Genomic DNA, 27,082 nt, shown 5'->3' on the forward strand with positions numbered 1-27,082 from the left:
ATTTTTAATGGAGTTTTATGAGAGTGCATCAATTTTACAGGACGTAATTTCACACTAATCTATGACAGACTGTATCTTTAAAATAAAAATGTGTGTAACAACACCAATGACAACAAACCCATGAAAATGATAGTAGTGAAAGTGATATGACACTGCAACAATTTTAGAAATGATTACAAAATTAATGTAAAGGACCAGACCTGAATATAACAACCACAAAGTGAAAAATACTGGCAGAAGCCAGTGCTACCTCTCAGCCTCTTAGTAGATGCACTAAGGGTATACATTTTAAAATCATTTGAGAGGTAAGTACTTCATTTTCCAGTAAAATTTGAATACATTTGAGTCCATGTCCGGTTTTAGAAACATCCCCTTGTAACTGAAATAACGGGGCTAAACTATAATTTCACTTTCACTCTGTGTTCAGTAGAGTCATTTGTAGGTGTGGTTTAGCTCATGCTGCCTGTTGAAGAAGCTGCAGCACAGTCTTTGCCTTTCACTTCAGTTGGCTATACAACACTGTTTAGACTGAACATCGACAGAAGCGATTACAACCCAAGCATGGCTGCCAAGTTTGGTAAGTCATCATGTTAGTCATGTTTTCTAGTGTTACAGCAGTGATCATGGCTTATTTAAAATCATGGTTGGTTGACAGGTAGGTCGATAGATTATAAAAATAAAAACAAGATCATTGAGGTTAGTATTAGACACAGACCTGTGATGGTTTAAATAAATGTTTTAAGTCTGAAAGGGAGTAGGTAGAAGCAGAATGTTTATCAAGACCTACCCAATTATACAAAAATGAACAAAAAATAAAAACTACTTTTGCACTGCCTACACTTTCATTAGCTAATAATAATAACAAGCAATAATAATGGGCAATAGGAAAATAAAGAGAAAGACTCACTGTTCTCCTTTGGTCATTACTATTGGCCATAGTGCTCCTTTCTAACCAAGTCAACCTGCTCCTTAATTTAACCAAGTCTCTGAGACAGCAGTTTGTGAATTTTGCTCTGAGATGTGGAAGGTCGTAACTTTTGAATGTCCGTACTTAGGATTCCTGCTATTAAATATGTTATGCACTGTAACATTATAGTTACATGGTATAAGCAGTGATGGGAATAACGGCATTACAAGTAACGGCGTTACTAACGGCGTTACTTTTTTCAGTAACGAGTAATCTAACTAATTACTATTCCTATCGTTACAACGCCGTTACAGTTACTAACAAGAAAATCCGGTCCGTTACAATTTTTCAACAAACAGACGGTTGAAGCTGTGTTCAGCTTACCGCATCTTATATTAGTTGCACGGAAGTAGCTGACTACTTAAGTAATCTGGATGCTACAGCTTTAAGCAGCTGCGCGTGGTCCCACGGACGGTAATCACGATCACTGTCTAGCACACCTGGAGCTAAGGGGGCAAAACAATCGCATGAGTGCTGCTGTTTGAAATAATTTGTGTGGCATCTTATTGAATGCAGAACAGCTGATTGTTCTGTAAATAGTTTGACATGGTTATTTAAAAAAGGGTAAAAAGTAAATGGATGCAAATAACTTTGTTGTTTGCAAAACTTGTGCATAGGATTTTAAAATTGACAATTTATATTTGCATTTAAAGTTATGAAATATGATTCATTAAACATGTTTGTGGTTGTCACAGTAAACTTTTTCTACTCTGATTTTATGTTTTTTGTCTGATTTTAGATAAAATATGTTAATACAGTATGTCAAAAATGAAAACATAACTGTAAATTCAGACACGTGAGGTTGTGCTGAAAAGAATGATACCGAACAAGGCAAAGTAAACAGTTTTTAAAGGTAAAATGTGGAGGGAAAATAAAAAGTAGTTAAAAATGGCCAATTATACCCTGGGCCCCAGAGGGTTAAACGTTTTTTGTTTTTTTTTTTAAAGTAAGGCAATAGTTACTTTTAAAATAATTAATTTCTTTTAGAATATTGTAACTCAGTTACTAACACAGTTACTTTTTGAAGAAGTAACTAGTAACTATAATCAATTACTTTTTCACAGTAACTTGCCCAACCCTGTTCATACAAGCCTTTCATGATTATATGTACCAGGGAGAAAGAAAAAGAGGATTAATTGCATTTCCTGATAGCAGAGTGTTAGGGTCATTACTGAGGATGACTCTGATTTCACAGGATCAACAGCAGAATAGATACTTGTGACCCATCTCTGTAGATGTTGAATTAACTTTTAACCATCTACCAGAACATTTGTAACGTAAAATACCAACCCCAAACCCAGTGCATGATCAGGTATTCTTTCTGATCTTTCTACACAGATTCTGGCAGGACAAATGATGATGAGATGAGGATTGTGATGGTGGGGAAGACTGGAACTGGAAAGAGTGCTGCTGGAAACACTATTCTGGGCCGTGAGTGCTTTGAATCCAAGTTCGGTGCCAAATCTGTGACTGTAGAATCTTTCAAAGGAAAAGCTACAGTGGATCGCGTTGCTGTCATTGACACCCCGGGGCTGTTTGATACCAGGGTTGATGAAGAGGAAACTCAGAAAAATATACGCAAGTGCATCTCCTATGCTTCTCCAGGACCCCATATTTTCTTGGTGGTCATTAAACTGGGCAGACACACTGAAGAGGAAAAACAGACAGTGCAAAAGATTCAAAAAATCTTTGGCCACGCAGCAGACAAATACAGCATGGTTCTCATTACTCATGGGGACCTACTTGAAGGCACCGCTATTGAAGAGTTCTTAGAAGAAAGCTCAGACCTGCAGGAACTCGTGACCAGATGTAATGGTCAGTACCACGTCTTCAATAATGAACTGAAGGAGCGCTCTCAGGTCACTGAGCTGATCCAGAAGATCAGAGAGATAGTCCAGAAGAACGGAGGAAGCCACTACACCAACAAGATGTTCCAAGAGGCTGAGAGGGCGATTGAAGAGGAGAAACAACGCATCCTGAGAGAGAAAGAAGAAGAAATACGAGAAAAATTTGAAAAAATGGAGAGAGAAATACGGGAAAGATATGAGAAACAGATGCAGAAATACAACGAACAACTCCAGGCTGAGAGAGAGAGGGAGAAGAAGGAGAGAGAGGAGGAGAGGAAGAGGGAGAGAGAGGAGATGAATAAGGAGAGAAAGAGAGAGAAGGAGGAGAGAGAATGGGAGATGAAGAAGTTAAAGATGAAGTGTGAGAGAGAAGTGGAGGAAGAAAGATGCAAGATTCAATCCAAATATGAAAATGAAGCCAGAGATGAAGCTGAGGAGGTTAATCCATTACCTTTGCTGGTTGAAGGAATGAAAACACTTAGGACGGCGTTGCTTCTATTTGACTCAAGCATTGAATGACAGTCAGGATCTTTTCATATAGAAACTCATGACTGCCGCACTGTATCATTGCACCATTGTTTTAAACTTTTTCTTAGAGTTCCCCAGCATGTCTAGACTCCCTAGCATGATGTTGCAGATAGCAACAAGTTCAAAAGTCGTAATATTTTGGGAATTATGTGAGGTTCCTGTAAAAAATTGTCAATTTTCTTTCTTTTGAGTGTTTCTCTTCTTTTTCATTTACAGCTCGCTTTTTTCACACAGCAGATCCTGTGGACATATTGAATTTCCTTCTTATGTTATCTTAGTGATTTATTAGTTGAAGTAGAGTCTTACTGTGGGCTTTTGGGACATTCATAGTATTCAGTCATGGTAATATTATAGTTAGAGATATCTGTATATGTTTAAATTTTTTACAAACACATTTATGTTTTATGTGAAATGATTGGTGTATGTGTGGATATGAGAGCATATTATTATTTTTGGTGACGGACTTTCAGCATGAGCAGGATGTACCCTCTCACTCTGTAACAGTGGTTAAACACATAGGCTCCAATAGATAAGCAATTAAGAAACTGATCGTAGGAGCTCTTTGTAACTTCTCTTGTTGACAGTGATGTTTTTTTGTTTGTGAGATTTACTTTTCTTCACTTTCTTGGTGAATGAATCCATCTTTGCTCCAACTTTTAACTTCCCCTTGACTGAGTTGTTTGCGTTGCCTTTTGCCTTCACACGTGTGACTCGCAGCCTGACAATAAACTTAGATTTGTGGACTTTGTGCCATGACCTCTAGAACTGTAAGCATTGGTCCTTATTTTTGTAACCTAGTTGTCTCCTTTAAAATAAATTTGTGAGTTACTTTCATAATTCAACTGAGTGTTGTTCTTGCTTTCTCAGTGTTGCTGGTTAACCTTGTAATTTTTTAAAATATAATTCTGGAAAATACAAAATATTAAATTACAGGTTGAATAATAGTATCTTAGCTTCTCAGGGTTATTTATCTAGTACTGCATCACATTCAGATCAAATTACTGCCACAAGCTAAATGTCCACATTCTCACCTGTAGATTTTAAAGATCTGGAAGAAATTAAGCATCAGTTAAAGCCTTGCAACTCTCTACTTCCCCCCATCCCAACAAAACTATTTAAACTTGTATCTCATTGTTTTACAAATCATTCAGTAAATATTATCAACAGCTTGCTACAGCCTGGTATTTTCCCTGTTTCTCTCAAATGTGCAGTAATCACACTACTACTTAAAAAAAATGGAATTAGCACCAAAGAAAGGCGACGCAGAGAGTGACAAAAACTTAACTCAAGGGACACAAGACCTTTGGTGGACGGGACTAAATCTTTGGCCTCTGTCTTCTGGAGTGGGCACGCTGTTGTCACCAGGATGTGTGACCTCAGATCTTCAGTAATCTTGGACAGGTGGTCAACATTCGGGGAAGACAAGAAGTAGAAGTACTTTCAAGATGCAGCTCCACTGAGGGCACAGACAGCTTACACTGAGATCAGAGAGCTCAGAATTTCAAAAAGCATCTGAAACAGCTCAGGTTTGTAGTGGGTTTTACGTGACACATATACATATTGCTAGCCCTGTGATAAATTGGCAGCCTGCTGAGGGTGTACCCTGCCTTTGTCTCCTTGTGGCAGCTGGGATGGACTAACACCCTTTGCTGCCATCAATTGGATACGATGTATTCCAATGATTCAATCTGAATGTTTAGAAACTCAAAGTATGTAATGGAAGTGTAAGTGATGACCAGTTCACAAATTTAGAAAGTAGACATAAAAAAGTAATTGTACTACTCAAACTAGACACATGAGTACAGCTACATGTGGTCTAAAAAACAGCAGTTTTGTCACATTTTCATATCTAATTTGGGTATTTTAAGGGAGGCCGGAGGCACCGAAAGACTCCCCTACCTGTCCCTGCTGAATTAAAGCAGAAAGCAGAAAGGTTTCTGGGTTGCATGGTCACTTTAGCCAGCTAGCCATCCTGTTATGGGAGGAACCAGTTAGAAGCTATTTTCAAAGCAGCTGAGTAGATTTTATCTCAAGTCAGTGAGTAACAGTAGAGTTTGGCAGAACACTAAGAAAGATTTCTTTGACTGTTGATGGTCTCATTGGTCATCATATCCTATCCAGAGCTATTTACAATGTCCAATAGTGCCAACAAGTTTACAGTCAACATTTCTGGATACCAAAGGAGAAGAAAACATGAAATATACACCCCACCCCTCACAAAAAAACAAACACACCCACACACACACACACACACAGTAGAGGTAGAGAGCAGGTTACTCATATATACTGTTGCTTTAAGGTAACGACTAGCAGATGAAGACAGCAGAAGCAGAAATGGGCCCTGAAAGACACCAACGCTGGTGCAGGAAGGCCAACAGCCAAAACAAAGATGGATCATAGAAAAATTCTCCTCATACTTCATAGAAAGAAATATGAGGGGTACGAGTTGGATGGTGTCGATAAAATACAGTTATATAGTGGACATGCATGGTGTTCACACAGGGAAGGAAACAACCCAATTCAATATTTGAGAGTAAGGCAGTAAGGTAAGTGCAATACTTACTTAAAACCACCAAGGCATCCAGAAGACTTTGGGAAAGAGTGAATAAGAGAGAAAGAGAAACAAGAGAAAGTGTGTGTGTGTGTTTGTTAGTGTATATTTGTGTGAGGGAGAGCTATAGAGCGGCAACCAGTCCAGGATGTATCCTGCTATTTGTTCTATGACAGCTGAGATAGACCCTCTAATTGGTAGTTCTTTCACATATTGTCATAACACTTATTTATTACAACTGGCCAAAAAGACTCACGACTGATGTTCTTTCTATAATAAATGATTTAAATTGTTTCTTTAAAGAGTTCTGAACTGGTGGCAGTACAGCCATTATGGAGTGATACAGAGGAATGCCCATCGGTTAATGGCAGATTTTGTGTTTAAAAAACAGGATTACAGTGTAGAAAACATTTTTTAAAGAATCAGGTAAATATTAGTGCATTACACTCTTAACTTCACATTCAGCTGATATCTCTATACCTATATTCATAAATTAATTCATTCTAAATTACCCCTTTATTCAATGTCAACAAGGTGAGCAGTGTCTCTCGTTGACCGACAAACTGCTACATACATGAAACAGTAGTATTTGGAACGGTGGTGTCCATGTGTTCAACACTGCAGGCTAACGTGGTGATTTCCTCACACCGGCACCAGCTCCTGTGTATTTTTAATGGATTCATTCTAAGTTGATGAGAGTGCATCAATTTCACAGGACGTAATTTCACACTAATCTATGACAGACTGTATCTTTAAAATAAAAATGTGTATAACAACAGGTGTTGATGAGGTCCGCCCCGAGTTCCTGAAGGCTCTGGACGTTGTAGGGCTGTCCTGGCTGACACGCCTCTGCAATGTTGCGTGGAGATCAGGGGCAGTACCCGTGGATTGGCAGACCGGGGTGGTGGTCCCCATCTTTAAGAAGGGGGACCGGAGGGTGTGTTCCAACTACAGGGGGATCACACTCCTCAGCCTCCCCGGGAAAGTCTATGCCAGGGTGCTGGAAAGGAGAGTTCGTCCGTTAGTCGAACCTCTGATGCAGGAGGAACAATGCGGTTTTCGTCCTGGTCGCGGAACACTGGACCAGCTCTTCATCCTCTCGAGGATACTTGAGGGTGCATGGGAGTTTGCCCAACCAGTCTACATGTGTTTTGTGGACTTGGAGAAGGCATTCGACCGTGTCCCTCGGGGTGTCCTGTGGGAGGTGTTGCGGGAGTATGGGGTGTCTGGCCCATTGCTACGGGCCATTCGATCCCTATACAACCGTTGCAAGAGCTTGGTTCGCATTGCCGGCAATAAGTCGGACTCGTTCCCGGTGGGTGATGGGCTCCGCCAGGGCTGCCCTTTGTCACCGGTTCTGTTCATAATTTTTATGGACAGGATTTCTAGGCGCAGCCAAGTGGCGGAGGGCTTTCGCTTTGGTGGCCTCAGGATCTCATCTCTGATCTTTGCGGATGATGTGGTTCTGTTGGCTTCATCGGGTGAGGGCCTCCAGCTCGCACTGGAGCGGTTCGCAGCCGAGTGTGACGCAGCGGGAATGAGGATCAGCACCTCCAAATCTGAGGCCATGGTTCTCAGCCGGAAAAGGGTGGAGTGCCCACTCCGGGTCGGGGATGAGGTCCTGCCCCAAGTGGAGGAGTTCAAGTATCTCGGGGTCTTGTTCGCGAGTGATGGGAGAAGGGAGCCGGAGATCGACAGACGGATTGGGGCTGCAGCTGCAGTAATGCAGACGCTGCACCGGTCCGTCGTGGTGAAGAGGGAGCTGAGTGTAAAAGCGAAGCTCTCAATTTACCGGTCGATCTACGTCCCTACCCTCACCTATGGCCACGAGCTGTGGGTAGTGACCGAAAGGACGAGATCGCGGATACAAGCGGCGGAAATGAGCTTCCTCCGAAGGGTGGCTGGCATCTCCCTTAGAGATAGGGTGAGAAGTTCGGCCATCCGGGAGGGGCTCAGAGTAGAGCCGCTGCTGCTCCACATCGAAAGGAGCCAGCTGAGGTGGTTTGGGCATCTGGTAAGGATGCCCCCTGGGCGCCTCCTGGGTGAGGTGTTCCAGGCATGTCCCACCGGGAGGAGGCCCCGGGGCAGACCCAGGACACGCTGGAGAGATTATATCTCTCGGCTGGCCTGGGAACGCCTTGGTGTTCCCCCGGATGAGCTGGAGGAGGTGGCTGGGGAGAGGGAGGTCTGGGCCTCTTTGCTTAGGCTGCTGCCCCCGCAACCCGGCCCCGGATAAAGCGGATGAAGATGGATGGATAACAACACCAATGACAACAAACCCATGAAAATGATAGTAGTACAAGTGATATGACACTGCAACAATTTTAGAAACGATTACAAAATTAATGTAAAGGACCAGACCTGAATATAACAACCACAAAGTGAAAAATACGGGCAGCAGCCAGTGCTACCTCTCAGCCTCTTAGTAGATGCACTGAGGGTATAAATTATAAAATCATCTGAGAGGTAAGTACTTCATTTTCCAGTAAAATATAATGCATTTCAGAACCTCTGTTCCCTTAATGTCATAGCTACTGTGTCCCCATTAAAAATGGAAAAGTTAGTGTGGACATTTGTGCATGATATTTTACAAGACAGAAAGATAGCACCATGACTTCATCAGTGATAGTTTGTTTTCTTGATGCATTACACAAACTGTACCTGAGCAGTGATGCTGGTAAGTGACACGGCCGTCTTGTTCACACTGACATACTTGAGTGCCTATGAGACTGGGACCACTTAGTGACTTGAAAAAAAGGGCATAGCACTTGGCTTTGCTTAACACAAAAGGAAAAACCTGCTGCTAATGCCTCTGCACAAAATGGCCTAAAATAACAACAACAACAACAACAAAAATGCCACTATTGCTTCCAGTGTGTATAGTTTGTGACAGGTGGGGATACTTTCAGTGCAACTCTTCAGTACCTCTATTTTGTTCAATGTCATTGGATCCAAAAAATGATGCCAATAAACAATTTCTATTTTTTTCTATTTTTCTATTTACACTTAAAATCACATACAAACGAACTGTATTTATAAAGTTTGAAGCTTGAAGTGAAGTGAAAATTTGGCATGTGAACAGTTGAAGTGAAACACAGAGCAGAACACCTTCAGTTGGAAACAACAAAAAGTTAGGAAAGTGTCATAAAGGACAGTAGTAAAACACCACTTCTTCACCTTTGTCCCTCTAAAACAGGGGTGTCAAACTCAAATACACAGTGGGCCAAAATTCAAAACTGGAACAAAGTCGCGGGCTAACATTAATATTTATTGAAATATATTTATTCCTCCAGATTTAAGAATGAATCTCTTCTTATGGACTCAAACAAGTTTTGCTGAAAAACTGAATATGGAACAAGCAAAGCTTAATACTAAACAATATATATATTAGCTGTATAATACCAGTAGGCCAGCTCTAATAGTAATTTGGTATGGCTTCGCGGGCAAAATGTAATGGGCCAGAGTTTGACACCTATGCTCTGAAACAAAAAGACAACTTACTTCATAGTCAGTCCAAGATTATTTATTAAATTATTACTGATCATTTTGTCCTCGAGCTTGGTTGGTTTCAACAGATCATTAAAATTGGGGAAAAAAATGCATTATGAAATACATACTGGCTATCCACACAAAACTGTTACAAAACCAAAGAAAGAAAAGAGAAGAAAGCTGTAAACTGGCTAAAACTCACAGTAGCTCACAGTGAGATGGCAAAGAAAAGCATTCAGTATAAATTTGACTGATTCAGGGTGTCCAGAGCTTATTCAGTGTTAGACTCCAAGTGGACAGAAATGTTTTGCTTCACAAAAAGGTTTACTTTAATTTCACTGAGGTGCTAGTTTCATTTGGGGAAATCTGCATTCATGTGAGAATGAAGAAGTCACTTGGATGAGTGAACAAATGTTTCTCCCAGTGAAAACACTACGTTCAGATGAACAGAATCAACTTTCTGGGGTTTAATTTTATCAATTTTATCATTATCTTTACTTCAAGTTCAGCTCAGCGACAAAATCCATGAAAGGAATACTTTGATGTTGACAAAGTGAAAAATAAACCAATGATAGAAGGATTACAATAAAATCTGGTAAGTGTGCTGTAATTAATATTAATATGCAGAAAACAAGAGCAAGCAAGAGCATTAGTTCAATGGGGGAAACAGAAGTCACTGATAATCAAACATTAGTGTGTGTTTCTTTATTTAATGTTACTAATACACATTTTAATACAGAACAGTAGCTGGCAGTGTGAGACTATACTATACTACTCTACTACAAACAGCTTGTACTCACTACAGCCTGTACATTCTTATAGTTATAGAATATTCATAACATACTTCATACCGTGTACATTATAACATACCATAATAGACCCATTTCTGTAATATACTTACATATCTATATTATTGCTAATATATATTGTAATATATCTATATCACTAAAGCACTTCTAGATGGATACAAACTGCATTTCGTTGCCCTGTACCTGTGCATGTGCAATGACAATAAAGTTGAATTCTATTCTATTCTATTCTATTCTAATCAAACATAAGTGTGTGTTTTTTATTTAATGTTACTAATACACAGTTTTAACCAGTGTTGAACTAAGACGTTACATTACAAATGATAAAAGAACAGTAGCTGGCAGCGTGAAACTATACTATACTACTCTACTACACACAAGTGTGTTGTAATTAATATTAATATGCAGAAAACAAGAGCATTAGTTCAATGGGGAAAACAGAAGTCACTGATAATCAAACATAAGTGTGTGTTTCTTTATTTAATGTTACTAATACACATTTTAATACATAACAGTAGATGGCAGCGTGAAACTATACTATACTACTCTACTACTGACACTTCAGTGATGTTCATGTTTTTATTTGAACAGGCTAAAAATTGCCCTTTCTAGTTGTTTGATTTCTTCAAAAATCCTCCTGCCAGCATCGGCGACTACTTCACCGATTCGTGTCAGATGATATAATGGATTAAACTTCTCAGCTTCATCTCTGGCCTTGTTTTCACACGAGGACTGAATCTTGCGTCTTTCTTCCTCCAGTTCTCTCTCACACTTCTCCTTTAACTTCTTCATCTCCCATTCTTTGTCCTCCCTCTCTGCCTCTCTCTCCTCCATCTCTCTCTTTCTCTCCTCATTCATCTCCTCTCTCTTCCTCTTCCTCTCCTCCTCTCTCTCCTTCCTCTCCCTCTCTCTCTCAGCCTGGAGTTGTTTGTTGTATTTCTGCATCTCTTTCTTATATCTTTCCCGTATTTCTCTCTCAACCTTCTCTTTTTCTTTCTGTATTTCTTCTTCTTTCTCTCTCAGGATGCGTTGTTTCTCCTCTTCAATCGCCCTCTCAGCCTCTTGGAACATCTCGTTGGTGTAGTGGCTTCCTCCGTTCTTCTGGACTATCTCTCTGATCTTCTGGATCAGCTCAGTGACCTGAGAGCGCTCCTTCAGTTTATTATTGAAGACGTGGTACTGACCGTTACATCTGGTCACGAGTTCCTGCAGGTCTGAGCTTTCTTCTAAGAACTCTTCAATAGTGGTGCCTTCAAGTAGGTCCCCATGGGTAAAGAGAACCATGCTGTATTTGTCTGCTGCGTGGCCAAAGATTTTTTTGAATCCTTTGCACCGTCTGTTTTTCCTCTTCAGTGTATCTGCCCAGTCTGACGACCACCAAGAAGATATGGGGTCCTGGAGAAGCATAGGAGATGCACTGGCATACATCTTTAGTTGTTCTCTCCTTATCAAACCTGGTATCAAACAGCCCCGGGGTGTCAATGACAGCAACCTGCTGCCCATCCACTTTAACTTTGCCTTTTGAACACTCTACAGTCATAGACACGGCACTGAACTTGGATTCAAAGAACTCACGACCCAGAATAGTGTTTCCAGTAGCACTCTTTCCTGTTCCAGTCTTTCCCACTATCACAATCCTGATCTCATCATCATTTGTCCTGCCAGAATCTGTGTAGAAAGATGAGAAATAAAGAATAAGGATCTAAATCAAGCTGTAAATACATAAGTCTTTACTTCTGAACATCAACTAAGTTTTTGGATCGATTTTTCTAGATTCAAAAAATTTGCAGATACCCACTAAGATGTGTCACAACTATTAATTCTGTGAGGTCATAGTCATGATCAGTGATGTGTATGTATGTTATTAATTATTATTTTGATTTTTTTTTAATTTACCTCACATACATTTAAAATCCTAAATCATAGGGTTGGGATTGGAGTTTGAAGCTAGGATTAGAGGGTTAAAAGTTATTTCAAAGTGATTTTCAAAGCTACAGCTACAGCTGCTTTCTACAAAAGACTTCCTCCACAGAGCTTGTCTAACATTTAATTATTCAAGCCTGATCACTGCTGTAACACTTAAAAAAACACTACTAACATGAAGACTTACCAAGTTTGCTGTCCATGTTTGGGATGAAATTGTTCCTGTCCTCAATAGTGCAGTGCAGATACTTCTTCTGTGTCAAGTCAGAAGTGAAAGTCAGAGGCTGTGCTGCACCTCCTTTAACAGAGCATGTCAACCAATCCACACCCACAAATAACTGCATTGGACACAGAGTGAAAGTAAAACTAAAGTTTTGTGGTATTTTTCCAGTTATAAGGGTTTTTTTATAAAGCCAGATAACCATGTTGATTTCTTGAATTCTTTGCACCATGTGCATTTCCTCTTCAGTGTATCTGCCCATCTGAGAGCATACAAGAAGATACAGGGTCATGGAGAAGCTTAGGAGATACACAGGGATGCACCTTTGTGATTTTATCCAAGTAAGGCCTGGTATCAGACAGATATAGCTTTCCCTTTAGAACAGGCTACAGTCATAGACTTAGCACTTCACTTCGATTCAAAGCACTGATGTGCTAGAGTGATGTTTCCAGCGTCAGTCTGATTAGTCCTGTGCATTACAAGCACACATGCATGTGTATATAGCAGTAAAGCAGGTTTAGTGACTGTTTATACTTATTTATTTTGATGTCATTGGCTCTATTCATAAATAAATATAAGTGTGAAAACAGTAATGTGCTCTGCTTACTTTCAAAGACTAATGAAAAACTCAACAAAAATTGGATCTGAGGAACATCCATTTTCAGTTTCATTGTCTCAGCTGCGTTGTTTTATGTCCTGGTTATTTAATAGAGTATGGTACTGAGGACCACAGCCCTCCTGCAGGTACAGGAAGTCACTACATTCACTCTTCAGACCTTGCTTTCTCCTCCCAAAATCATTTACAAGAAACGGCAGCATTATTTCTGAATAGCAAGCACTGCTGCACAGATTAGATTTATATATAGATATAGATTTCTTTTGCTTTAAGTTTTGTTTTTTGATTTGTGCACCAAACTTCCATGATGTCCCCCCCCTCCCATCCCCATTTACAAGAAACAGCAACACTTTTTTAGAAGTACAGACACTGCAGCACAAAGCAGTTCTTACATGATGTTTTCACTGTTTCACATCTGCGCCTTCTTATAGAAAATATCAGTGCAACAGGATATATTAAAATGTGTTCACATTTACATGTCCTCAAGCTGCAAATCTTTGATTATTTTTCATTAATAAACTGAATATTTTCAGTTCTATTTATAATGTGTGAGATCTGGCATCATTAATTTACATCAATTCTTGCAAAATGTTATCTTATAATCTCAAAATATTTTTAATAAAAAATGTAAATTACTTTTAATGAACAATATTCAAGAACAAAAGATTTATTCACATAGTAGTTAATGCAAACAGATGCAGAGTTTTGAATGCATTTGAGTCCATGTCCGGTTTTGGAAAAATCACCTTGTAACTGAAACTAAAACATTACTTTCACTTTCACTCTGTGTTCAGTAGAGTCAGTTGTAGGTGTGGTTTAGCTCATACTGCCTATTAAAGAAGCTGCAGCACAGTCTTTGCCTTTCACTTCTTACTCCACTTCTGTTGGCTACACAACACTGTTTAGACTGAACATCGACAGAAGCAATTACAACCCAAGCATGGCTGGCAAGTTCGGTAAGTCATCATGTTAGTCATGTTTTCTAGTGTTACAGCAGTGATCATGGCTTATTTAAAATCATGTTTGGTTGGCAAGCAGGTTGATAGATTATAAAAATAAAAACAAGATCATTGAGGTTAGTATTAGACACAGACCTGTGATGGTGTAAATAAATGTTTTAGGTCTGAAAGAGAGTAGGTAGAAGCAGAATGTTTATCAAGACCTACCCCATTATACAAAAATAATAGCAAGCAATAATAATGGGCAATAGGAAAACAAAGACAAAGACTCACTGTTCTCCTTTGGTCATTACTATTGTCCATAGTGCTCCTTTCTAACCATGTCAACCTGCTCCTTATTTAACCAAGTCTCTAAGACAGCAGTTTGTGAATTTAGCTCTGAGATGTGGAAGAGAGGTCATAACTTTTGAATGTCCATTAAGATTTCTGCTATTAAATATGTTATCCACTGTAACATTATAGTTACACGGTTCATAAGTGTGATATTTACAAGCCATTTGTGATTATATTGATCAGAAAGAAAGAAAAAAAAGGATTAATTGCATTTCCTGATAGCAGAGTGTCAGGGTCATTACTGAGGATGACTCTGATTTCACAGGATCAACAGCAGAATAGAGACTTGTGACCCATCTCTGCAGATGTTGAATTAACTTTTGACCATCTACCAGAACATTTGTAACCTAAAATACCAACCCCAAACCTGGTGCATGATCAGGTATATGTATAATAAGTACAATATATTTCCTGCCATGTATTCTTTCTGATCTTTCTACACAGATTCTGGCAGGACAAATGATGATGAGATGAGGATTGTGATGGTGGGGAAGACTGGAACTGGAAAGAGTGCTACTGGAAACACTATTCTGGGCCGAGAGTGCTTTGAATCCAAGTTCAGTCCCATATCTGTGACTGTAGAATCTTTCAAAGGAAAAGCTAAAGTGGATGGACATCGCGTTGCTGTCATTGACACCCCAGGCCTGTTTGATACCAGGGCTGATGAAGAGGAAACTCAGAAAAATATATGCGAATGCATCTCCGATGCTTCTCCAGGACCCCATATCTTCTTGGTGGTCATCAGACTGGGAAGATTCACTGAAGAGGAAAAGCAGACGGTGCAAAAGATTCAAAAAATCTTTGGCGCTGATGCAGACAAATACAGCATGGTTCTCTTTACCCATGGAGACCTACTTGAAGGCACCATTGAAGAGTTCTTAGAAGGAAGCTCAGATCTGCAGGAACTCGTGGCCAGATGTAACGGTCAGTACCACGTCTTCAATAATAAACTGAAGGAGCGATCTCAGGTCACTGAGCTGATCCAGAAGATCAGAGAGATAGTCCAGAAGAACGGAGGAAGCCACTACACCAACGAGATGTTCCAAGAGGCTGAGAGGGCGATTGAAGAGGAGAAACAACGCATCCTGAGAGAGAAAGAAGAAGAAAGAAAGAAAGAAAAAGAGAAAATGGAGAGAGAAATACGGGGGAGATATAAGAAAGAGATGCAGAAATACAACAAACAACTCCAGGCTGAGAGAGAGAGGGAGAGGAAGGAGAGAGAGGAGGAGAGGAAGAGGGAGAGAGAGGAGATGAATGAGGAGAGGGAGAGGGAGAGGGAGAGGAAGAGGGTAAATGAGGAGAGAAAGAGAGAGATGGATGAGAGAGAATGGGAGATGAAGAAGTTAAAGGAGAAGTGTGAGAGAGAAGTGGAGGAAGAAAGACGCAAGATTCAGGCCAGATATGAAAATGAAGCCAGAGATGAAGCTGAGGAGTTTAATCCATTATTTTTTCTGACAGTACCTGCTGAAACCGCACTTAATGTTGGCCATGCAGTGGTTGGAGGAGTTAAAAAATTTGGAACTGGTTTGGGGAAAATGTTAACATTTCCTTTTAACCAGGGGCGATTTCAGCCCATTTTTGGGGGTGCTGAAGCACCCCCAAAAATGATTCAAAGGCACCCCCAAAGATTTCTTAATTTTTTTTGACAATATTTGCTGTTTGTGTGACACACTACTAAAAATATAAAAAGCACACAGTACTGTACTTGTTTGAGACGTAACATTTTAACAACAAAAGTATGGATAACCCCCCTCCCAAAATGGTTTGTTCCAGCTCGCCTCTCACCTGCTCTGGCTCTAGCGCTGTTGCTGCCAGAGCGATGGTGGCTGAGACGCAGCGGAGCGGAGGTGTAAGTGCCTGGTTTAAAACAGGACATGTTAGCTGCATTTAACCTTCAGTTACTCTTTATATAGTTAGGTAGGAGTCGGACCATGTTTCTTTTTAGCTGAAAAACATTACACCAGGTAACCTGCAGTGTTGAAAACGTGTTTTCCGACGATGTTTGCTACTCTACAATCCGTCCTGCTCTGTAGTAAATTCAGCAACATCTGACCGTCCTGTTGCTCCCATTGAAATGTATACAGCCTATTTAAAAATCTAAAACTTTAAATTGTCCGCAGCCTGCTGTTGGTTACCACTGTCTTGTTCAAAATGGATACTTACTAGCTAACTGACTGAATGCCCATTAACCTTATAACTCCTGTTGTGTGTGTGTGTGTGTCTCTGTGCGTGTGTGTGTGTGTGTTTGTGTACAGAGAGACAGCCAGGTTCATAATGGATATAAGGAAGTTTTTTCAAAAAAATGAGCCACATTCAGGTAAAAGTGTAAAATCAAATGATCTGTCAATCAAGAATAATGTTGGATCAGTGTTTCAATGTTTATATCTTTTATTAGATGTTCATGTGGTTTGGTTATTTGCCTTTTGGTTGAAAGTACACTGAGAGAGGACTTTTTGGTAGCGATCTTAATAGAATTTTTTTCATATTAATGTAATTTTTCATCTATATGAATACAATCTATTTGTGTATGATTGTCAGTCCAAAGAGGGAGAGAGGAAAGAGGGAACGTGAGGAGAAAGTACAAGGTCAGGAAGAACCAGGTAAGAAAACTGACAGGGAACAGTGACAGGCACAACAGAAACTGTTACACTGACAAAGAGAAAAAACCCAATTTTACTCATACTCATATAACATTATCATTGATCGGGGAGATTAAAATTAATGATATATTTTTATGTGGTTCAGCCACAACTCTACTAAAACCTCAGCCAGTAATAGGTAGGCCAACTTTTGGACCGTCCAGTTGTCTGTATGACTGCCGCAGTACGTACATCACACAGAGGCCGACGGGCCGGCTAATGATTTGATAAACATCCTAAAGAGTGGACACCAAGATTTTATATGTGTTACTACAGGCTGCGTAACCACAGAATTTCATCTACATATCTGTCTCAAGCGATGTCACAAGTGTAGGAGGCTGTTTCTGCATCAGCATCTCACCTTTGACATATTCCCATCTTGTGGCAGAACATCTGAGGGAAGAACAATAAAACTGAGTTAAACAACCAAACACAACAGGAGACACAGCGTTTCTATACAGTGTTACGTGTGTGTTACCGTGCTGACATGAAGACACTTGGACAGGCTCGGATAAAAGGGGGGTGTAAGTCAGTTGTAAACTCGCCAGCTGAGGGAAAGTTTCTTTAATGGCGCCATCGGTTTGCAGGAGGTTCAGGAAGTCTTTGCATCTTTCTTCTCCTTTATTCATGATCGTATCCACGAGCTCACTGACGTGTGTCTCCACGTTTGCGTTGTTGATGCTTTTAAGATTGTTGTACTCCCGCTGAGTGATCAGCTTATTCTCATACACTTTGTTGAGAATAAGCCCGCGGTTTCCGGACAGAATATCTTGAATGTCTGTTTTATTGCTCCTCATTGCATCTTTGGCCGACATGCTGAATCTGCGCAAAGGAAAGAGTCAGAGGTGATCCTAAACACTACTGTCTATGAGAAGGAAGTAGTTTACTACAGCTTACTATCGTAACAATAGCTGCACATTATATTACATAAAACGTAATTCTCTTACGGTCAGTTGGAACTTCTGCTGTCCTTGAAAACGAAACCTCGTTCCTTCTCTCAAATAACATCCAGCACGAAACTATCCCGCGTTCTGAGAACAAACTCGGAAGTGACTCTCAGATCCTCCAATAGCGACTACACGCTATACAATAGCGCCCTCTACTTCTGGACAGCAGGAATAACAGGTTTACAGCCTTTGGTGTCGCACTGAGAAGAAGCTGTGCTCCAGCACCCCCGGTCGCAGCAGAGAGTATTCCCCACAAATCCCCCACCCTGCTGCAAAAACGCACAGTATTATTATACAAACATAACATATTTTGTAAAGATCTCACTGTGAATTTCACACTGAATTTATCCGTGTGTGTGTGTGTGTGTGTGTGTGCGTGCGTGTGTGCGTGTGTGTGCACACCCATGTACAATTGTACATTGTAAATCATGATTAAAAGACATAAAAGCTGCATTTTAAGAAAGAAATTTAAGGAGCGCATTGTATTTACCATGATAATTTATTTGGTGAAGGCAGACCTTTTGTATATGTGTAAAATAAACCACATATCTGCCAACCTCCTGTCTCAGGCTCAGGTGTTCCACTCCCATTGCCCCATTCCCACACACTGATATCTGAGGATGGAGGTTAGTTATTTTATGTCACAAAACAAGTGGAATTGTGTAAGGAAAAAAAAAACTTTCCTTTTTGCTAAGGCATATAGGATTCCCATGATGCACTGAGTATTTCTTCCTCAGTTACATTTCTCACTCACTGTGTGTTAATAGACCTCTGCATTGAATCCTACTTGTTATTAACCTCTGTCTCTCTTCCACAGCATGTCTTTTATCCTGTCTTCCTTCCCTCACCCCAACCGGTCGCAGCAGATGGCCGCCCCTCCCTGAGCCTGGTTCTGCCAGAGGTTTCTTCCTGTTAAAAGGGAGTTTTTTGCTTCAAACTGTGGCCAAAGTGCTTGCTCATAGGGGGTCATAGATTGTTGGGTTTTTCTCTGAATGTATCATTGTAGGGTCAACTTTACAATAGAAAGCGCCTTGAGGCGACTAATGTTGTGATTTGGTGCTATATGAATAAAATTGAATTGAATAGAACAAACAGCAGCCCGATTTCAGACAGAGCTGTCATTAAACAGAAGCTATGAACACAGCTCTCTTGAGTGGACAATTGAAGAAGTTTGTTTCAAGTTTTAGATTTAGGTTGCTCTTCATTTTGTTTTGATGCCACCAAAGAAGACTGTGTTGAAAAGCTTTCAGTAATGAACCGTTTTTCAGTACAAGCTTAAATGCTTCAGAAAGCTTCATTTAGCCAGCAGAAACACAAAGTCCATTGAGCCAAAATGGAAGGAAACACATGGGCAGACAAAAAGTACAACACAACAGAAAGCTAGGACAAACCCAGACTTTATATACAGACAGACGGAGCATTAATAGAGAATGAGTCACATCTGGGGAAAAATAAGAAACAGGTGAAAATAATCAGATAACTAAACAGGGGAAGCAAAAACGCACAAGAGACAGACTAGAAAAATAAAACATTATGGCGACTAAATAAGATATGGATGAAACACGGGGAACGTAAAATAAACTTAACCAAGGAACAGAATACAATCAAACTAGAATTATGAACAGAACACAGACTACAGGTAAAAAGGCCTGATGATGTAGACATAATGAAACCAGCCATACTATAAAAATAAAAATTGCATAATTACAACAGACTAAGGGTCAAAGAAAAACCTAAAAATAACAGAAATTGAGCGCAGGAAAAAAACACACACACACACACACACACACACACACACACACACACACACACACACCAAAAACAAAATCAGTATATATAGTATATAGTAACAAAATAAAAATAAAACAAATGCCGTTGTAACTGAACTAACTCCATAAAGGTTTAGTTTCACTAAACTAAAGAAAACAAGAAAACACCTGCAAATATTTTCTAAAATGTAGTGGTTTTTTTTTTTTTTTAATTTAAAATATTGTACAACAAGACGAAGCTGCAAACGTGAACGCAATTCTTTTTTCTCAACTGAAGCCTTTAATTGAAAAATCAAATAAACAAATTGGCACTCTCTTTTGGCCAGACACGTGACAGCTCTTCTGCTATCATTTTGTTCACATTTAAAATAAAAATGCAGACATAAGTGTACACATTAGTTTTTGAATGCTAGTGAAAAGGGTTTTCTTTTTGTTTGTACTCTCTTGAGAATAATCTTCTCCTCAAAATGCAACATTTGTACTTGCAAAAATTATTTACGTGCGCTTAGAATAGAGGCACAAAAATAACGTCATAGGTTAAAAATGATCTATAAGTCACTTCTAAATGTTAATGTTTGGTTTATTTCGGTGTTTCATTGGTTCCTGACTAAATCGGTTTGGCTTCATAATTGGACCGTTTAATTTAATATTGAAGCCTTACTCTGAGAGCTGTCAATTTTGAATTTCACCCGTCATATCCCCCCGATGTAAAATCTTCTGTTCTTATTTAAACGGCTGACTATGAATTGAATTTAACATTAAAAATATTTTAATACAAGAGGAAACATTTTCACCGGGAGCAAAAATATTATGTTAATAAGTGGACATCCTGAAGATTGTATTTTAAATATTGTTCAGTTCTCTTCCAAACCCCAGCAGCTGTGTGCTGTAAGTTTTGAGTGTCTATTAAAATGAAAATAAAAGCATTCTAACATCTCACCTGTTTGTCTTTATTCAGGCATACATGTGTACTATGTCTATTAATAGAGAGATTAAGCTTGTGTTTCTGTCATGTAGTGGTTTTGCTTAACCGTATGAAGCTTATTAGACATTATGAAACAGATGATATGTAAAAGCGAATTTTGCCAAAGTGCTTAAGATACTTTTTTAATTATTTTTTTCTTAAAAAAAATCTACTACATCATGTGCATTTTTTTTCATTTCATGTGTAATTTCCATTGCAAATATTAATCACAGTTACATTAAGAAGGCAACGCAGTAAAAACTCCGGAACGGAGATGTCATCACGTACACTGCCGTCCTCGGGAGGACTCCCGTGTGAATCGACAAAGTTCGGACTGGCGAGAGAATCGAGAAACTGGCATTATTTGTTGTATTTCGTCACTGGGAGCCTCCAAACATAAAAACTTGAGCCTAAACAGAAACACGTGAAAGGCAGTCCTGCTCGTGTATTCATCACCAGGAGATATTAAAGACATGAAAGGCAAAATCGTGTGCCATAGCCAGGGGTTAAAGTGCGCCCGTGTTTTTTATTTATTTATTATTGCAATGGTGGCTGATAATGAAGTCGTCAGCAAAGAACAAGTGACTTTTAACGAACGTAGCACATAAAGATCGTTGAATGTAATACAGCTTACATGTGTGTTTATCAGTTAGCCATCTTAACTATATTCCTGGACAGCATTATTCTTCGACAGTATTCCACAGTGGTGCAGTTTGGTATGTAGCGCAGTGAGTTTTAGGACTCAGTAATGCAGTGCAACGTTGTTATTGTTAAGTGTGATTCATCAATTAGCTGTCAATCACTTGAGTTGACCTCATTTAAATCGGTAATAAAATATAAATATTATACTGTGATGGCATGCCACACATGGTAAGCTCCACACCTCACCACCCGTTGATTCACTTTAGTTTAATTTACAGTCACTACTTTAAAATAGTCTAGTCTATTGTTCAATATTGTTTCTTTATTAAATGTATTTATTTTTCCATCACACCTTCCAATGTTTATATGGCGTGCACACATATTAACCTTGGAAGGTCAAAGTTCTGTTTTATGTTATATTAATACATCTTTCTTTGTTTGAGTTACCTGGGAGTTGGCTTCTCCGTCCGTCTGGCAGAAGGTTTGGCAAAGGGCTGGTAGACCTGAAGTACCACTGACAGCCTAATTGGATTGCACCACATGCTTCATTGTCTGGGGGGTGTTTCATGTTTGTTTAATTGTTTTGTATTAGTTGCTTATATGGTAGCCATTTTGTTTTCCCCCGTGTGTGTCATTTGGTTTAGCTAAACCGGTATTTAAGTTCCCCGTGTGTCATTTCAGCAGGTCAGTTTATCTTATGTTTGTTTGAGGTTTTGTTAATTATTATCTTCAGTTTAGTCTATTGAGTTGACCTCTTTTATTGGTCTGCCTATTTAAGTTTGGCTTTGTTAAATATATTTTCATATTTTTTGGGTCAATAAAACCCCCTTTTTGAATTAAACCACCTGTGTCCTTTATGCTTTACTGCTTGGTCCCTGACAATTGGTGGCATAAGTGGGATCATCCAGTATTGGACACAGGTCCTTTTTCTTTTTTTTTCTTTCTTCTGTTTTTCCCCATGAGGAAGAAAAATGCATCGTGGTGGCAAGAATGAAAGGAAAAAGGGATCTGCTCAGCAAACCTGTGAAGAAGAGGAAAATGGAGCCTCAGAAGTCACTGAAGTTGTGGAGAGGGTGGAAAAGGAGCCTACTTTGTCTGATCTAGTCAATATGCTACATGCTCACAACAGGACGTCCGGGATGCAAAACAGAGTGAGTTAAATGCACGACAAGAACAGCGATTTAAAGCCCTTCAACATCAGTTTAGACTTCTGCAGTCAGAAATCCAAGTCAGAACATCACCATCAGATTCTGCAGAGGCTCGCTCTGAACCATTAGTCTGATATTCATCCTTCTTCCTCTGCTCAGCAGGCCCAGGCTGAACCAGTTATGACTAATTCCAATCCAGCCATTTCACCAGCATTTCAGTTTCCCCTACAAATAGAGGGCAGATTGGAAAGATTAACTGAAGCTGATGATATAGAACATTTCCTGATCACATTTGAACGTATGGCTACAGCTTATCGATGGCAGAAATCAGATTGGGTTTTTCATTTGATACCCTTGCTTACTGGTAAAGCTAGAGGTGCCTACATGGACACTGATGATTCATTAGACTATGATAAAGTGAAATCAGCTATTCTGTCAAAATATGACATTAACCCTGAAACATATAGGCAAAGATTCAGATCCCTGGACGTTCAACCAGATGAAAGCCCTCGTGAGCTATATGCGAGACTGAAGGAGCTTTATGGGAAATGGATCCAGCCAAAGGGTAAAACTATTCATGACATTGGTGAAACTATAATCTTGGAGCAGTTTCTCAGAATGTTATCTCCTGAGCTTCACGTTTGGATCAGAGAACATAACCCTGGCTCAGCAATGGAAGCGGCTCGGTTAGCCGATGTTTTTGTTGCTGCCAGAAAGAAGGGGCAAGCATGGAGCCATAATGCATGGAAGGCATCGAGGGACACCTGGAAGATACCTCAGCAAAACCATCTGGATTCAGCAAATACAAGCACCAGTAAGACCCCTCAGTCTACCACTAGACCACCAAAGGCCTCCGGTAAGAAGCTCATTTGTTATCTTTGTGGATTAGAGGGCCATACGAAACCTATGTGCCCAAGAAATTCTGCTAAAATGGTACAAATGTGCTTTGCCCCCCGTTCTAATGTTGATCCTGAGCAGGAGAGTGACAAATCCATCAAAATGAGTCAGATTGAAGTGAATGGGGTTCTACTCAATGCCCTTCTTGACTCTGGCAGTTCTCGGTCCCTTATTCACTCAGATTTTGCCCCACCTAATATTGTTCGCACCAGTGATACAATTTCAATCTGTTGTGTCCATGGAGATGAGAAAAGATATTCGACAGCTGACATCTACATTAAAGTTCAGGACCAGATGTATCTGCTGAATGTGGGTGTTGTGAGCAGTTTGCCTTACTCTGCCGTGTTAGGGCGTGACCTTCCTGTGCTTTTTGATTTGTTGGAGTCTGAGCAGACTGAGGAGTGCAATGTAGCCGTTACCAGAGCTCAGGCTAAGCAAGTCAGTACCTACTCTGAGACCCTGAGTGCCCTGCCTTTCTTTGATGAGGAGTTTGAACCAACTGTGGTGAAGCCACGGAAGACCCGCAGACAAAGAAGGAAACCAGGGAAGGCCGCCATCCAGTGGCTTACATTAGCCGGAAACTGTTTCCACGGGAAGTTCGGTATTCCACAGTAGAGAAGGAGACCTTAGCGATCAAGTGGGCCCTGGACTCCTTCCGCTACTATCTACTGGGAAGAGACTTCACCTTGGAAACTGATCACAAAGCACTCCAGTGGCTTGAGCAGATGAAGGACACAAATGGGTGAATTACCCGCTGGTACCTGGCCTTACAGCCATTCCGATTCACTGTCCACCATGTACCAGGCAAGGAGAACCTTACTGCTGACTATCTCTCTCGCTGTTCCAGCGAGAGCTCTGAAGAGGGGAGGTGTGTGATGGCATGCCACACATGGTAAGCTCCACACCTCACCACCCGTTGATTCACTTTAGTTTAATTTACAGTCACTACTTTAAAATAGTCTAGTCTATTGTTCAATATTGTTTCTTTATTAAATGTATTTATTTTTCCATCACACCTTCCAATGTTTATATGGCGTGCACACATATTAACCTTGGAAGGTCAAAGTTCTGTTTTATGTTATATTAATACATCTTTCTTTGTTTGAGTTACCTGGGAGTTGGCTTCTCCGTCCGTCTGGCAAAAGGTGTGGCAAAGGGCTGGTAGACCTGAAGTACCACTGACAGCCTAATTGGATTGCACCACATGCTTCATTGTCTGGGGGGTGTTTCATGTTTGTTTAATTGTTTTGTATTAGTTGCTTATATGGTAGCCATTTTGTTTTTCCCCGTGTGTGTCATTTGGTTTAGCTAAACCGGTATTTAAGTTCCCCGTGTGTCATTTCAGCAGGTCAGTTTATCTTATGTTTGTTTGAGGTTTTGTTAATTATTATCTTCAGTTTAGTCTATTGAGTTGACCTCTTTTATTGGTCTGCCTATTTAAGTTTGGCTTTGTTAAATATATTTTCATATTTTTTGGGTCAATAAAACCCCCTTTTTGAATTAAACCACCTGTGTCCTTTATGCTTTACTGCTTGGTCCCTGACATATACATATAAGAAACCCCAAAGAATAAATTCGAAACCCAATTGGTTAAGAAAGAACAAGCCCCGCCTTCCCCTGCTTGTTCAGACAGCTAGGATTGTATTTTACACTGACCTAGATCAGTATAAGTATCATACAATGTAAACGAAGCACTGAAACTTGCACATATTTTTATAGATGCATTGAAGCTAATCGGGATATTTACTGTCAATCTGTGGCTGCGATTAATCACTTTACTGGAAACTTTATTAAGTAGTAACCAGAGATGGGCAGTAACGCGTTACTTGTAACGCGTTACTGTAATCCGATTACTTTTTTCAAGTAACGAGTAAAGTAAGGGATTACTATTGCAAAAACGGTAATTAGATTACCGTTACTTTCCCGTAGGAACGCTGCGTTACTGCGTTACTAAAACCGTGATTTTTTTTTGCGAGAATGTCTCATGACAGTGACGTAAGGAGTGCGACGTGGCAACAGCTGTGTGCAGATCAACAATGGATCATATATCGAGTGCAGAGAGAGTATGAGCGTGCAGCGTTTAAAGCGTGGAAGTACTGACCTTACTTTGAGTTTGATTCCATAAAAAGTGAAAAAAACATTAGTGTCCGTTGTGCGTGGGAAGAAAACTTCTTTTTACAGCGAAAAAACCCTAAACTTCCGAACAAGCACCGAGTAGCTACGACGTAATGGGAAACTCACAGAGAAACTCGCGGATTCTTCCACTGACTGCGGCACACCTGCACCAGGGTAACCCTCCGCCTACCTCCACTCCTGCTTTACAGGTGAAAATAGAGCAAACGGACCGCTAGTCTTTGACTTTATTTATTTTCTGCTGTGTTTTACTTGCATCTGAAAGACTGAGTGTAAACACAAAAAATATTTTATTTTATGTGCTGGAATGTGCAGAAAATAGGTTTAAATGTTAAACTAATTTCTTCCAGTCAGAGAATGTTGCAGATAATTAAATGTTTGCTTCATGCATTAAGTTAAAAGATTAAAACTAACAAAACAAGTTTTAAAAAGAGACTTTTCCATTTGATTACAGTTTGTATGATGGATTATGTAGAAAAAGTAGAATTGGGCTGAAAGATCTATCGATTTATCACCTATTCAGGTTGTAAATCATGTTTTTAAAAAGTAACTAAGTAATTAATTACTTTTGAAAATAAGTAATCAGTAAAGTAACGGGATTACTTTTTTGGGGAAGTAATCAGTAATTAATTACTGATTACTTTTTTCAAGTAACTTGACCAACACTGGTAGTAACTCATTACTTCATCACAGAGGCTAATATTTCTGTCCTAAAATCGTTTAAATAGTAACAGCCTTATTGTAATATAAGCTAACCTTTACACGTAACGTTAAACTAGCACCATAAAGACAGTAAAACACGTAATAATATCTACAAATGCATCTTAAAGCTGTTATATTAGCACTCGTTGTATTACTAACATAACCACATTCACTGTAACGGCGGATATGTAAAGCTAGCTCATATTCACGTAATATAACGTTTGTGGTTTTATTTTGGTAACTTCCTGCATGACCGGAAGTGAACGATGTAACGGTAACCAACTTGATGTACAAAAAAGACGGAAGAAAACGGAAACTAATGCTAACGGAGAAAAGGAAGAGAAAAACATGGTTAAATTGTACAAAATTAATGGTTCTAGATACAGTTGACAGGGGAACAAGGTTTGTAATGTATATGACTTAATTTGAGCAATCTGAAATGCATAATATGTATTATATAGTTTAATGGTTAACGGTTAACGGTTAGACCAGCATAATGAGCGGTTAAAATGGTGTTACATAAATAACATGGTAATTGTTTTATTTGTTTGTCTAGCTCTTACGTTGGTTCGATGTCTGATACACGGCAAGGAATAATAAAGGTCATTCAACAACCATCAGTTCTGGCCTTCTCAGTTCGACTGGATGCTATATTAACATTATTGACACTCGCTGACTTTCCATAGTCGTTGATAAGCGAAGCAGACTCTGACCCTGCGTCGCATATTTGATGAGGAGTGAGAACGTGTTGCAATGTATATATGTAGGTGTGGTTTGGCTCTAGAAGAAATGTGAGGCCCTTTCTCAATTCTCAAGTACGCCGCCGAGAACGCACGGGAGTACGGACTCGCGATTTGTACAATTGGAACACCAGCGTACTTGATGACGTCACAGGTCCGGAGTTTTTACTGCCGTCCCCTCATAATTTAACTGTGAGTAATATGTTATGAAGCTTAACTTTAATCACAGCCAAACCGGTTTACTCAGGAACAAATAAAA

At 39.7% G+C, this 27,082-nt stretch overlaps 2 protein-coding genes and 1 pseudogene across 3 annotated transcripts; 2 read left to right on the plus strand and 1 right to left on the minus strand.

Annotated features, from left to right (window-relative positions):
• The first annotated feature begins 1,103 nt into the window (after positions 1-1,103).
• On the plus strand, positions 1,104-5,549 carry LOC146498203 (GTPase IMAP family member 9-like). Its single transcript, XM_085141140.1, has one exon. It carries the CDS (start codon positions 2,332-2,334, stop codon positions 3,331-3,333), a length of 1,002 nt encoding a protein of 333 aa, XP_084997266.1. The 5' UTR covers positions 1,104-2,331; the 3' UTR covers positions 3,334-5,549.
• Positions 5,550-8,154: 2,605 nt separating this feature from the next.
• LOC146498204 (uncharacterized) lies at positions 8,155-13,617 on the minus strand (annotated as a pseudogene). Its single transcript, XR_014870820.1, has 2 exons — positions 12,302-13,617; positions 8,155-11,859 (listed from the first exon to the last, which is right to left on the minus strand). The product of XR_014870820.1 is annotated as an uncharacterized LOC146498204 (transcript).
• Positions 13,618-13,829: 212 nt separating this feature from the next.
• On the plus strand, positions 13,830-19,583 carry LOC146498205 (GTPase IMAP family member 7-like). The gene is made up of 2 exons (XM_085141136.1): positions 13,830-13,906; positions 14,687-19,583. The coding sequence occupies exons 1-2, from the start codon at positions 13,891-13,893 to the stop codon at positions 15,886-15,888; spliced, it is 1,218 nt and encodes a 405-aa protein (XP_084997262.1). The 5' UTR covers positions 13,830-13,890; the 3' UTR covers positions 15,889-19,583.
• The last annotated feature ends 7,499 nt before the right edge of the window (positions 19,584-27,082 follow it).

This window comes from Neolamprologus multifasciatus, chromosome 18 (genome assembly GCF_963576455.1).
Source record: "Neolamprologus multifasciatus chromosome 18, fNeoMul1.2, whole genome shotgun sequence".
Lineage (NCBI taxonomy): Eukaryota > Metazoa > Chordata > Actinopteri > Cichliformes > Cichlidae > Neolamprologus > Neolamprologus multifasciatus.